Consider the following 14,162-nt stretch of genomic DNA (forward strand, 5'->3'; position numbering starts at 1 on the left):
AAAAAATAATTAATTGAAAAATAAAATTTGTAATAAGAACTTTAAATATATTTCGTGTTCGCATTTATTATTACAATTGGTGACCCCGAATGACCGAGCACACTATGCCAAATACGCGCTCCAGAGATAATGCCACCTCATCACAGGAATCAGCCTCAGTTGGTAATACATTTGCTGCTGCTTCAAACGTCGTGAATGCTTCATCATCAGCCGTTCATCTGCGCGTTCCGAAATTCTGGAGAGAAAACCCGCTGGTTTGGTTTGCCCAGATCGAAGCACAGTTTGAACACCATGGAATCGTGGCTGAGAAAACGAAATATTTCACTATTCTTCCTGAATTGGAGCCTGATCTTTTAAGTCAGGTGAGCGACATTATTCTGGCTCGACCTCAGAATGTTTATACGCAGTTGAAACAACGTCTCGTCGATCATTTCTCTATATCGGAGGAGAAACGAATTCAGAAGTAATTGAACGATTTGGACGCAGGGGACAAGAAACACAGTTGTCTTCTACGGGAGATGCGTGGTCTCTCTCATGGTGGTGTCAGTGAAGACTTTCTACGTACTATGTGGCTTCAACGACTGCCTTCACAAACACAAGCTGTATTAGCAACATCTTCCGAAGCTCTTGATAAACTCGCAGTTATGGCGGATAAAATCCAAGCCATATCAGCACCTCAATCAACAGTGGCTGCTGTACAATCTTTTCCTGAACTAATAGATCTTCAACAACAAATTTCAACTTTAAGCACAGCAGTAAGTAACCTTCAGAAAAAACGCTTTCAACACAGGAGTCGATCGAGTTCTCGTGGACGTTACAAGGCTGAGTCAGCTGCGAATACATCAGAATGGTGCTATTATCATCGTCGATTTGGACCTAAAGCTCGGAATTGTCGACAGCCCTGCACCTTCAAGCAACGTCGTCAGGGAAACTCGCCGGCCGGTCACTAGATGAAACTAGTGGCCGGAACTCTACAATCAATCGCCTACATATCTTCGATAAGCTCACGCGCATAAACTTCCAGATAGACACTGGTGCAGATGTGTCAGTACTACCGTCAACAGCAATATCATCCAAAAAGCCCGATAAATACAAGCTGTTTGCTGCTAATGGCACACCTATAAACACGTTTGGCACTCAACTAATAGCTCCCACTTTTAGTCTACGTCGTTCGTTTGCTTGGGAGTTCATTCTTGCTGATGTTAACAGCGCTATAATCGGCGCGGATTTTTTAAAACACTTCAACATTAGCAAAGTCTCTGGAGGCGGAAGTATGTAGGACATTACTTGTTAAGAAATTTACTTGTTTATTTAAATTTTTATAAAATCTTTTCTGTGGATACTTTTTGTAGTCAAATGAAAAAATAATTAATTGAAAAATAAAAATTTGTAATAAGAACTTTAAATATATTTCGTGTTCGCATTTCTTATTACAACCGCATCGACTATTACTCTTCCTCTGCCATGGCTATCACCACTTGCTTCCTTAAGGTACTGGCCCAATGCAGGCTTGCTTTGCTTGCTTTGCTTGCTTCGCTCCGAGAAGTGTCAAAAATTATTTGGAACATACTGAAATGTATAAAGGCTGGCCAAATGGCAGCTTTTCTTCACTTGCTTTAAGCGCCTCAAAGTTTTAAATAGACAAATGTTTTATTTGAAATCGTTTTATAGGCTTTTGACAAAGAGGCATGTTCCTGTTCAAAATACATAAATTCAAACAAAAATTTGCTTACTTAATTTAAAAAAAAGCATCTCGAAATCAAATATAACATATCGTTATATTATAGTAAAAAATTGCAAAGCTCACTTTTACAAATTTTACACGAGAGGAAAAAACTTCTTATAGCTCTTCTTCAAGTAAATTTCTTTTTTAAGTTATAGTTTTTTTAGTAAATGTAGATATACATATGTATGTGTCATTACTGCCAGTTTTTTTAAATACAAACATTATTTCGCATTAATTTAAAAATAAATCTGAAAGTTTTTGATACATCTTCTAGAGTTTTCTAGGAAAACAATAATTAATGTTAAGGGAACAGATATTGACTTTTCAACCAGAGAGCTGGTTACTTTGACAGCGTTTCAAGCCGCCATTCGGCCAAACAAGTTTTCAAACTAGATCAAAGCAAACTAAAGTCAGCAAGGCACCCAAAGCAAGCCTGCATTGGGCCAGCGCCTTTACTCGTCTACACCTGTCCTCCTTCACTCTTCGAGCCATTGTATCGCTTACGATGCTCCTAGTAGACCCTGTGTCAATTGCGGCTGTTACCTCTTCCCCATCCACGGTCGCGGCGGCCAAGATTTGGCCATGCGTATGCTTAAATATGTTTACTGAGCTCGAGCTTGTGTTGTTGGAGATCTCACCCCTCGATACCAATAGGGCCTCTTGCCGTTTCGCTGCGGCTCACCGCAGCAATCACGCGTAACAAACGTAATTGTGAACAAACAGCTTGCGCTTTTGATTTTTTTATTGGTTGAAATGAATCTTAAGACTAAAAGTTGAATAATGTTTGTTAGTTTTGCTTACTTCTAATATCCGTTATGAGCTTGATTGGCCTTGAAATACCAAGCGAATTCTGCAACTCAGCAGAACTCTATGCTCAAATATGTTTACATGTTAATGTTATGCATTTACCCACTGGGAAAGTAGGTAAGCACCTTACGAGGTAAGCCATGTTTTCTTTCAGTTTGTAGTACCAAAATTGTCATCATGGCCCATGTCATCTACTAGTAAAGCACAAAATGAACACCTCCAACGACACATTACGTTGTCAGTTGCAAAGTAACGTGCAGCCGAAGTTATCTCCAAGCGCCGAACTACTCCGAGCGACTTCTCTGCATTACACTTAACTTACTTTGTAAAGCGGCTCAGAAGTATGTCTGATACCAAATGTACATTCTATATTCCTACTTACATAAGGCGGCCATGCCTTTGTAAAAGTAAGGGACGTTCGGCAGGGAAATGGTAATGACTGCCAGGTGAAGAGTAAGTTGCTAATAAGGTATTATTACGTGCTCCTAATTCCTACTGGGTATATACATATGTATATGTGTGTGTTTACTGTATAAGAATATATGTATGTATGTCTAGAGTATATATATATATATGTACTATGTACATATATTTACTGGAGTGTGGGAACGTAACTCCTAGGGCCTTTGATTCGAGATTCTCCTGGATCTCGTTACTTAACTCAGTATTTTTCTTTAATTTGACGTAACTCAATATCGGAATTTTTTTCTATAACTTTGTTAACAATTTTAATTTGGTTTTCTCCTTATAAGATAAGTTAAAATATAAATACAATTACAATAGCTATGCTGAGTGTAAAGCTTATACTATATGAAACCTGTTTCTTCTAGTTCTTTTATATTTTCAAACTTTTCCAAATGTATTTCATTTAATTTTATTTCTTTCTTTTCCAATTTGCTGTCCACCTGAATTTGGAATCTTTCTTATAACTCTTTTTTTTTTATTTACATGTTTAGTATTTAAAATTTGTATTTTACAATTCGCAAAGTTTATCAGGTTATTACCGTTTATAGTAATATTTCTTTTTGAGCAATTTTGATATACATGTTCATTTAAAGCATTTTTATAAGTAGAGTATCATCTTCTATTGCTACAAGTTCAGTTTTATTATTTATTCTATATCGACATGAGCTAGAAAAAACACAATTATTGCTTAATTATAAATCCATAAGTAACGCATTTTATTTAAAAACATAGTTTTTATTATTTATGTCAACTACGAGTTCATTTGGCTATGTGATTTTTGTTTGGTAGTGCAGTTATTAAGTTTAATTCTACAATAACATAGCTTTTTGGTATTTTTATGCAAATAACTAAAGTATCGTTTTTATAAATGACTATACCAATTCTAGCCAACTTCAATTTATAAAAATCAATTGCAAAATATTCTATCTCTTCTTTACTTAGAATACTAACTAACCATAACTAAAGTATCGTTTTTATAAATGACTATACCAATTCTAGCCAACTTCAATTTATAAAAATCAATTGCAAAATATTATATCTCTTCTTTACTTAGAATACTTGGAAACAGTATATTATATTTAGCGGATGCCATATTATTTTGATTCTGATCTATCTCTTTCTTCTATAAAGGAAGTTTTATATAAGTTTTCATAGAATAATGTTTGTTGCATGAACTCCTTATTAACTGCATTAAGTTAGTTTAAAATTTTTTCCCTATCGTCTTCTACTATTTTTTGTACAGTATTTATATAAACTTGTTAAAGATACTATTGATAATAAATTGTTTATTGGAGTTTTCTATTAAATTGTGGTTATTTTCGCTATTTACTCTTAAAAATTCTTCGATTTCCTGTCTGTCTGAGTCATCCATCAAGCTGAATAACCAGTTGTACAAAGAGTCGATTCCGTTAATTAGTCCTCGCTTACTTCTATGAATTTTCCTCTGAGTAGGGATTTAACTTTCGCTACTAATATGTCTAGTTCTGAGAAAAGTATTCTTTTTTTTACTTATTTCCATGTTTGACATTTCTATGTTTTCTGAAAAGGTTTCCAAAAGGTTTCAGATCTCTTCTGGCTTTACCATATGCAGTATGGTGTTTGTCTCATTCGCGATTTCTACTACTCTCAGCTGTATTGTTGTAAAACCCAGTTCCTCTAGTATTGGATTAAAGGGCCGTTTACATAAGACTTTTGCCTCGCTTTGCTTCATAATTACGCTTTGACAGATAAGTTCAATACATGATTTTATATGAATCTTGCTAAATAGAATGCGAGGAAAGCAAAGCGAAGCAAAATTAAGGGCAACTCTCAACTTTTGCGCGCTTTGGAAATCAGCTGTCTACATGTATCTTTTCTCGTACGCTTGCATTTGCATTTAATGACAAAAATAAGGTGAATAGGAATTATTATTGCTATTTTTAATGCGTATTATTATATTGTTATCTATTTTACAGATATAATATGGAGGAAAAGGCGCACGCAGAAGCTGTCAAAGTGTTTATTGTAGCATACCTTCTACGCTTCACTTTGTTGACAAAGTTCGAACTGTCAAGCAAAGCGAGGAAAGTCTTATGTAAACGGCCCTTAACCGTTATTAGGGCTTCCGTTATAATTGTCGTCATTGCGAGCATAAGTGTCAATATTAGCGTCTGCAAATTTAAAAGGACGTTTAATATTTGATGTGTGAATATTTTCTAAACTTCTTTTAATAAATTTAGGCTCTTCTTTATGCCTAACACTTTTATAATTTCTAATAAAACCTTCTTTTCTGGTTTCTAAGTAGTTTTCGCAAATGGCAATGAATTGAAATATTATTATTTTTCAAAAGTGCCAAATTGAAAAATTAAGTGCCATTTGAAGTAAAATGCGACCAAAAATGGCACGGTTTGAGCCAAGGTGGCAGTCCTGTGTACGATGTGTTTCTTCTGAATACTGTTAAGGCGAGGTGGATAATGCTGCATAGTCATGTGCCAAGGGATGGTAAAGGTAAACGGAAAATAATTGTCTATAATTAACATACCGAAGTGGTCAAAAGGCTTAGGCCCAATTTCAAATGGCCTACTTAAGTAGAGATTGTTGATTAACTTTCACTATTCATTTTCAGATCATACATTTAATCTGAACTTAAATGGCCAATATTGGCTATTTAAATATGAGATATGAAAACCTGGGTTTGTACCAAACAACCAAGATTTATTGGTAGGTTCTTTAATCAATCCCACAAAAAAAAATCAGCTGTGCAGCACAAAATGTAAACAAAAAAGCGAATGCAACAACAATTTCAAAGAACAAGCAGCAGTGCTGCCAGTTGATTGGCATATTTAAATAGAGTTGATCTGAAACCCAACGAAAGCTAAATGGAATTTAAACTGCAATGCACAACCTAAGTGCCGTTTAAATATTCATTTGAAATTTGCTGTTAGGGCCCGTTGTTCAATGTTTGATTAACACAAATCGGAGGAAGAAGCTCCGGTTAAATACAACAACTGCTTTATCGATCACATATTATATGCATGATGTCAAAATCTTCGATAATGATGTACTGGTGATAGCCATACATTGAACAACGGGCCCTTAACTTAGATGAAAATGCTTCAGTTTAAGATAGACTTTAAATTTAAAGAACTTTTCTATTTAAAGAAACAAAATAAAATCTTTAAAAGAGCAGTTTTCTTTACATAAATAAAAATAAAATATATAATGTAAAACAAAAATATTTTTACAAAACAAGCTTTTACTCAACATGTACAATCAAAGGAATAAAATAAAATAGCATAAGAAATGTATTTTAGCAAAAAAATTTTAAAACTGCACTAAAATAAATAAAATAAAATAAGTTAAGCTTTCGTCAAAGTTATTAGACGTCATTATGGACATTTTACCTCCGGTTTGTGTTAACCGGATATTGAACGGCCCTTACTCAATTGTTGTCGTTTGACAGCGTCAAACTCTGCTGTGCATTTTGGAACTTTGTGCCAAATTGAAAAATTAAGTGCCATTTGAAGTAAAATAGGGCCGCAAATGGCACGGCTTGAGCCGAGTTGGCACCGTCAAGAAAAATTTGTTCTTTTATGATTAAAAAAAATTCAGAACTTCAGCGTTTCATAATCTTCAATCACTCAGCTCTACGGCTTGTGCCACCAAACTACTTTGCTTATAATAGCAGGAAATACTTCAAAATAATGCAACTCCAGAACCAAGGAATCTGTATTTATAGAGAATAAGCGTCCTGGTCGATGGGGTTAGGATTATTGCAGCCCCATAGTAGATGTAAATTTTTAAAATTATTTTTATTTAAAGAAGGACTCTTTACAAATAAGCTTTTATTTTTTCATTAGTTTACGTATAACAGTTTTAAAATTGTAGTTATTTAAAAAAAGTTCTATAAAATTAACTAGGAAATAGTTATTCCGTAGTCTTTTAGAAAGCCCTCACAAAAATTCTGCGTTCCCTTTGCATCACTTTAGGAGTAATTGTAATTTGTTTACAGCTACCAAATAATCTATTCGCATCGGCTGATTGACAAATAAAAATACAAAAATGAAATAAAAATAAGCTTTTTAATATACCACGCTTTTATAAATGCACTAAAAATTAGAAAATAATATATCTCAGTCCCATAGAATTTGCTTTGATAACTTTTGATTTTGAAATTTTAGCAAAAGTCATTATAAAAAATTTATGAGATTGAAAATGAAAAACGTGGAGCGCATCAAATATAAAGCATTAGATTTAATTAACAATAGTCAAACTACATAACATAGAAAAAAGGCATATTCAACAAGGTAGAAGTGGCAATTCAGTCGAGCTCTCTCAAAGCTGAATGTAATGTCAAAAAGTGTAAACAAAGAAATTAGTCCTTTGTTATGCATTTACCATATTTGATAAAACTCAATATCTTTTAAATAAAAGTTTATGTAAATATGAAATTATTTAAAATCTCATTAGAATCAGCTTCATTTCAGTTATTGCATTTTCGTTTAAATGTAAATGTGGAAATGCATACTAACACAAAATTACACAATAAATAAAATACACTCATTTATAAAACCGTTTTGACAATTTTCCTGCTTTTACTATCCCAATGTTTTTAGCATTTATTTTTAACCGACCAAAAAAGGAGGAGGTTATCAGTTCATCGGAATATATAGTTTTTTTTTATGTATGTTACCGCATAACTTTGGACCACGTCAACCGATCGATAATTATTTTTGCATCGGAAAGGTAGTGTCTCAGAGGTGGTCCCATACTAATCTGGTTAAGATACGATCAGTGGATCATGAGATATACATATACAGTATATTTTGCTTAGCTGCACATTTTTCTTTGCACGAAAAACTTGTGCACTTAACCGAAAAAGGCACTTAAGCGAATTTTCTTTACTACTTCAATGAGGAAGGTATGTAATTATCTATATAACTACATAAATTTATAGCCATTTTCGTTGTTCTGCGAGATGAACAAAATAAATAAACAGTTGTAAAATTAGGTAATTGTAGGGCCAGTGCAGGTAAACGTAATACTTTCTTTGATAATTGATACTAGTCGCACAATTCTTAAGGTAGGTATCGCCAATGTGCAGGTATGCTAAATGCATCTATCGGAGCAGTTTCCTTATAAATGTTAAAAATAATGCCTCTGATGCGCATTTTGGGATAGGTATCTTAAATGTGCACTTAAGCATAGCGGCAGCAAAGCAAAATATACTGTATATATATTTTTTTTATATGAGAGTTGAATTCGGTTTTTTTTTTGCTAAAAATTATTTGTTTTATTCAAATTCTTAATTCTAAAGTATGTTAGACATTAAAGAAAAGTTTGATTCTTCTAAATTTACATCAGAAATTGACTTCAATAATTTAGCTATTAAATTTTTGCAATTGGAAATTTCCTTTCCATTAAATTTATTAAAAATTACTTCCAGTTTCTTTATATCAACAAGGAATTCTGGTTTAGGTTTTATTAGACCACGATTTGATATTTGGTTTATCCATGTATATGAGTGGGAGATTTCATCTTCATATTCGGTATGATAAATCCTGCACCTGGGAACAATCGCGTCCGCTTAGAAATACTCGGCTGCAATGAGCAACAAACGAAGTCACTGGCACTAGAATGGTTTTCGCGCGCACGTGAAGAGTCTCCTAATGAAACATCACAGCAATTTGCCCACCGTTGTCTCTTAACTTGACAATTCGGAGGTCTAAAATAACGCACAAGTTTGTTGTCCTGGCTCTTGGCAAACACAACGCACTGCCCATGATACAAAAAAGAAGGTAGTTTCATTTAATGACATTCGTTGTTGTTGTTAACCATTTGACTTTTAATAAAATTATGACATTTCATCAAATTCATGCTACCTGATCACTAGAAGAAATATTTTTTTTTAACCAGAAGATTTTATCAGCACATTCAACGATGTGGAATATGATAAACTAGAAAATTATGCCGGCTACATGATTTCGAAAATGGGGTTGACGACTAGGTTCAGAAAGCATGACGAAAGTGTATGCTTACATATCGTCGCTTAAAGTACAAAACCGCGTATCGTCGTTCTGCAAAACCGCGTAATTGACATTTTTTGCCAAAAATGGGATTTGCTCACACAAGCTCTTGGCTCAAGCCTTATCCATTCGTCCTGAAATGCGATTTCTTTGTAAAAAAAGAGAACCTTTTGAAATATGAGTGTTTTTACTCTCTACAAACAATTAATGCAACTGCGTATGTGACAGTTGTGCATTTTGTCGATACACGGTTTTGTACTTTAAACGAGGATCTGCTAGTTGTTTATCGGAGGGCGATCTCTTCAAGCCGACTTCAGGTATTTTGCATAAAATAAGAATTTGTGAAATTTAATGATGATGCGCTAATCACAAAGCCTTATTTTTTGCAAAATCTGATGAGAAATGTAAAAGTAAATTTGAACCAAAATATAAAAAGGTTTTATTTGGGAAGAACATTATTTAGAATTCGACTTTTAAATCGCAAGATTGCATTCAAAATAAGAAAACAAAAAAATAACAGAATAATGCGCGCGTGGTTCTTATTACAAAATGAAAAGAACAGTTACAATGAAGTCTCCTTTAACAGTTTACATTTTAAATATTTTTAATAAAAAAACCACGTAAGTAAAAAAAGTGCCAAGCACTAATAATGGTTTTTGATTTGAAATGTTATTACATTGGTATAAATATGGGAAAGAAAATACTCCGATTTATTGTTTTAATATTATCAAAGTGGCAAGGCCGTTGATAATACTCACAACTTATGAAACTTCAAAAAATTTTGTTATCCGTCAAAAGTTGTTTATTGAAACTACCTTCTTTTTTGTATCATGGCACTGCCCGTAATTTCTTTTCATTTTATTATGTATTAAAATCAGTCACACAGCTCAGAATTGAAAATTTTAATTTTAAAAATTAAAATTTTGAAGAGTATAGGGCTATGAGCTGACAGTTAAAAAGAGAGAGATGTCGAAATAACTTCTACCTTGTTATGCCCAAAATGTATTCAACAAAGTGTGATTGATTCTGACATTGCTCTCATAAGAAACAAATTTGAATTTGTTTAAAAAAAAAGTTACACACAAATTTTTCAAGCAACAAATTTTCTTAATAAAAGTGAAATTGTTAAGAGATAAACCGCCGAGGAGAGCAAGTAAGTACGTTTAAAGTTTGTAATAAGTAAATACGTTCGACTTTTCTTATATATTTAATGTAAGGAAACCAAGATGAAACGGAGCAAAAAAAGTCAGGACACGAAATTGTGCGATGTTTTAAACCACCTAGTTTCGAGTTAAGACGGCAGCGATGTAGTGTTGTACTACGTGATTCATCTCGCGTTTGTGAAAACCACTTCAAGGAAAGTGATTTCATTAGTTGTCCGTCCGAATCAAGCACTTTCAAACGAGCTCGTTTATACCCAGGCGCAGTCTCAATGCCATACGAAATAACTGAAACAAGTGAGGATTTAGAACGCGATCAGGATACATTATTTGTTGATGTCCAAACTCAAAGAGGCCAGTCTTTAGAATGCACGTTGAGAACAGAAATATTTCTTCTTACCGAAATAATTAAAACCATGCAAACATGTATGGAAGAGCTTAATTTAAAACTGCTTGAAGCAAAGTCTTTAATGGAAAACTATTTCGCATGAAAAAATCTAATTTCAAAATTGTTGGAGTTAAGCTCACATATAAAATTGGAAATAAATGTAAAATCCTACTTTTATAAGTGTCGCATAATGTTTAGGATAAAAAATTTAAATATAAAAATAAACGCACAAAAGCATAAAACTTGGGCAATTAAAAACAAGAAAACTGCTAAAACTATTTTATAAACAACTTGTTTTATTTTATTGACAAAATATATATATTCCAGGTAATGTAAGTAAAACAAAACTATAATCGAAATAAAAGCCTAGGGCATCAGTGCTGACAAGATACATGCAAAACTAAGGGTTAATTCGTTTGTTTATACTTTTTGATATAATAGTACCTTAAAAGAGAGCCGCACTGAATTGTCAATCACACCTTGTTTAATGCACCTTGGTTATGCCTTTCCATAGACCTAAAATTTCTACAGCGCATGCATGGGCGTAGCCAGAACGTAAAAAACAACAAAACCAATAACTTATTTACTAAAAAATTGTTTATTATAGCTTAAAATTATTGTAACCAATAGAAGTAAATATGTTGTACAAAAAACAAATAAACAGATGTTTACAAAAGTTTTCGTCGGTTTAAATTGTTAACCCTTTTTACTAAGCATGTTTATTTTACGAGGAGGAAGCATCGAAAGCCTAACCTCGTCAGTGTGAGACTTTAACCCAAACTAAACTTCCTACCGTCATGTACCGCTCCCCTCCCGGTACCACCATCAAGGATTTCGTTGGGATTATAACACTGTGAGACTGATAAGGTTATAGATCTATTCTCTTCTTCTTATTTGGCGCTGTAACCGCCAAAGCGATTTTGGCCAACTGACCCCAATTGGAAATGCCAAGTGAAGCCAGAATACTTTCAGAGGTAGGGCGTCGGTGTCCATTCGAACGAAATGGTCAAGCCAGTTAAGCCGCTGTATTTTAATTCCCCATATACCAGCACGAGCATGATGAATGACCTATAGTGTGGTTTTCGTACGTCGAGAGAGGACTTTACTCCTGAATTGCCTACTCAGTCCAAAGCAGTACTTGTTGGCAAGAACGATTCTGCATTGGATTTCCATGCTGACATTATTATCGGTGTTAATGCTGGTTCCCAAGTAAACGAAATTCTCTACTTTCTCGAAATTATAACTGTCAAAAGTGACGTGGGCCAAGGCGCGAATGTGCTGATTGTTTGTCCTCGTTTACCACCAGACCCATTCGCTTTGCTTCCTTGTCCAACTTGGAAAAGCCAGAACAGACTTCGCGGTTTTTCTTACCGGTGATGTCAGTGTCATCGGCATAAGCCAGCAATTGTACGCTCTTGTAGTAAATTGTTCCTGAACGGTTCAGTTATGCAGATCTTATCATCTTCTCCAACATCAGATTAAAGAAGCCACATGAAAGAGAGTCGCCCTGTCTGAAACCCCGTCTGGGTGCGAACGGCAACAGATCAGAGCTGCTCAACGTCATTTTTCACAGTATGAGTTTTGAGGGGATGCCAAATTCAGACATAGCGGCATATACGAAACTCCTTTTAGTGCTGTCGAAAGCGGCTTTAAAGTCGACAAATAGGTGGTGAGTGCCGATCTTTTCTCGCGGGTCTTTTCCAGGTATTTTGAATACCTGGTCTATGGTAGACAATACATTCGATAAGACTTTGCAACCTATGCTTAAAAGGCTGATCCCGCGGTAGTTGGCACGCATGGAGGGGTCGCCTTTCTTGTGGATTGGGCAGAGCGCACTTGAATTCCAGTCGGCGGGCATGCACCTTATTACCTCCTTGTCACTGTAATTAAATAGCTCAGCCGACAGGCCGTTAGCTCAAGCAGCTTTGGCCCTTTTCGTTTTAGTCAGGCGCTGGGGTATCGACTCCATCGTCATCGACTGGGACCTCGGATTCGTCTTCTCCACTCCTTTCAGTGCATCTGCCATTCAAAAGGTTCGAAAAGTGTTCCCTCTATAATCTGAGTACGTTCTGGACATCGGTCACTAGGTCGCCATGGTTGTTCCTACAAGAGTCTTGAAACCTTCCAAAAGTCGCTCAACTCTATGCTAAAAATTTCGGGTGTTTTTTCGGTCGGTCAGAATTTCAAGCATTTTCTCACACTCCTCATCGTACCAGTAATGAGCGGGAAATGTGGTTTCATTGATCGCGCAAGTCGGTTTGTTGAAGAGTGTTCTCTCACAGCAGGTGTGAGGGCCGAGGGCCGAATCCATTGGCCGTCTGTTTTGATTGCAGCTTTTCGACGTTGAAATTTCCTTGGTTTGTTGGGGCCCTTTTTTTGCTGCTCCGAGGTTGGGTCGTATATTGGATGCATCAATATAGTAGTGCGAGTCGATGTTTGGCCCTCGGAGTGTACGTATGTACATCTAAAACATGGAAGCATGCCTTGCGTCTGTCACAACATGCTCGATTTGGTTTCCCGTTTTTAGATGTGGACACATCTATGTAGCTTGATGGATCTGCTAGAACCCAGTAATACATACTGCCAAGTTTCGGGCCCGGAGAAGTCGATCACCCTCAGCTAATATGTACGCTCTAAGCTAACAGAGCCTTGGATGCCTCGTCCCTCTCTTCCATCGGGGCATTGGCACATATGAATGAGATGTTGACGAATCTCGCCTTGATTGTGGCTAGACTTTCGTCCACTAGAGTGAACGCCGGTCACTCTCCCACCACAAATCCAACACCGAATCGCACTCCTTTACCTGGTAACTGTAGTAGACGTCGCAAGGCTCCACGTTTACCTTCCTCGCCCCGTCCATCGCATTTCGTGGATGGCGGTGATATCAACCTTTATTTTCCCTAGGACATCCACCAGCCGGGCAGAGGCACCATCCCGATTAAGGGTTCTGATATTCCAAGTGCATACCCTAAAATCATAGTCATTCCTATGTTTGCCGTGATCGTCATCAACAGAAAGGGGTATCATCCGAGGCATGTGTTGTTTTTCATTGGGCAGGGTTTTAACGTGGCGGGACCCAAACCCAGCGCACGCGGGCGTCTCCCAGTTGAATGTCAGTCAAAAGCTGTGCAGTACTGGGAAATGTACAAAACATAGTGGTCAAAAGCGAATATCTCAACTAAACCCTGATGTATTTTTTAAATTCATAGCTCTACATACCTGTAAACCAGACGTTTTTCAAAATAAAAAATGTAAAAAAAATATATTTTTTCCGTATACTCTGTAATATTCCTCCGCAATTTTGTAAGGTAAACTAATAATTCATAAACATTGCTTTGCAGCGAAATATCTTCTCTTAAATTATATACATAGGTATGTATAAATATGAGGACGTATTGAACATTTTGAGTATGCAGATATTTTATGCTGGTATATTCATTTATGCTAAATATATGTATTACTTGATTTTGTTTTGTCCCACTTAAGAAGTAAACGTCTTGGCTGTTCACCCAACCTGTCTATTGTTTTATCAATAATCTCAGATTGGTTCTGTGATACAAAACTTTCGTTGTACGCTTAGAAAAGACACAAACCTAAAGACAAAGTAATTA

General features: G+C 35.5%; 1 protein-coding gene across 1 annotated transcript; it reads left to right on the forward strand.

Moving 5' to 3' along the window:
* Positions 1-518: 518 nt before the first annotated feature.
* LOC118743585 lies at positions 519-950 on the forward strand. Its single transcript, XM_036476349.1, has one exon. It carries the CDS (start codon positions 519-521, stop codon positions 948-950), a length of 432 nt encoding a protein of 143 aa, XP_036332242.1.
* Positions 951-14,162: the final 13,212 nt, after the last annotated feature.

Source organism: Rhagoletis pomonella, unplaced genomic scaffold (genome assembly GCF_013731165.1).
Source record: "Rhagoletis pomonella isolate Grant_MI unplaced genomic scaffold, Rhpom_1.0 Rhpom_scaffold_00007, whole genome shotgun sequence".
Lineage (NCBI taxonomy): Eukaryota > Metazoa > Arthropoda > Insecta > Diptera > Tephritidae > Rhagoletis > Rhagoletis pomonella.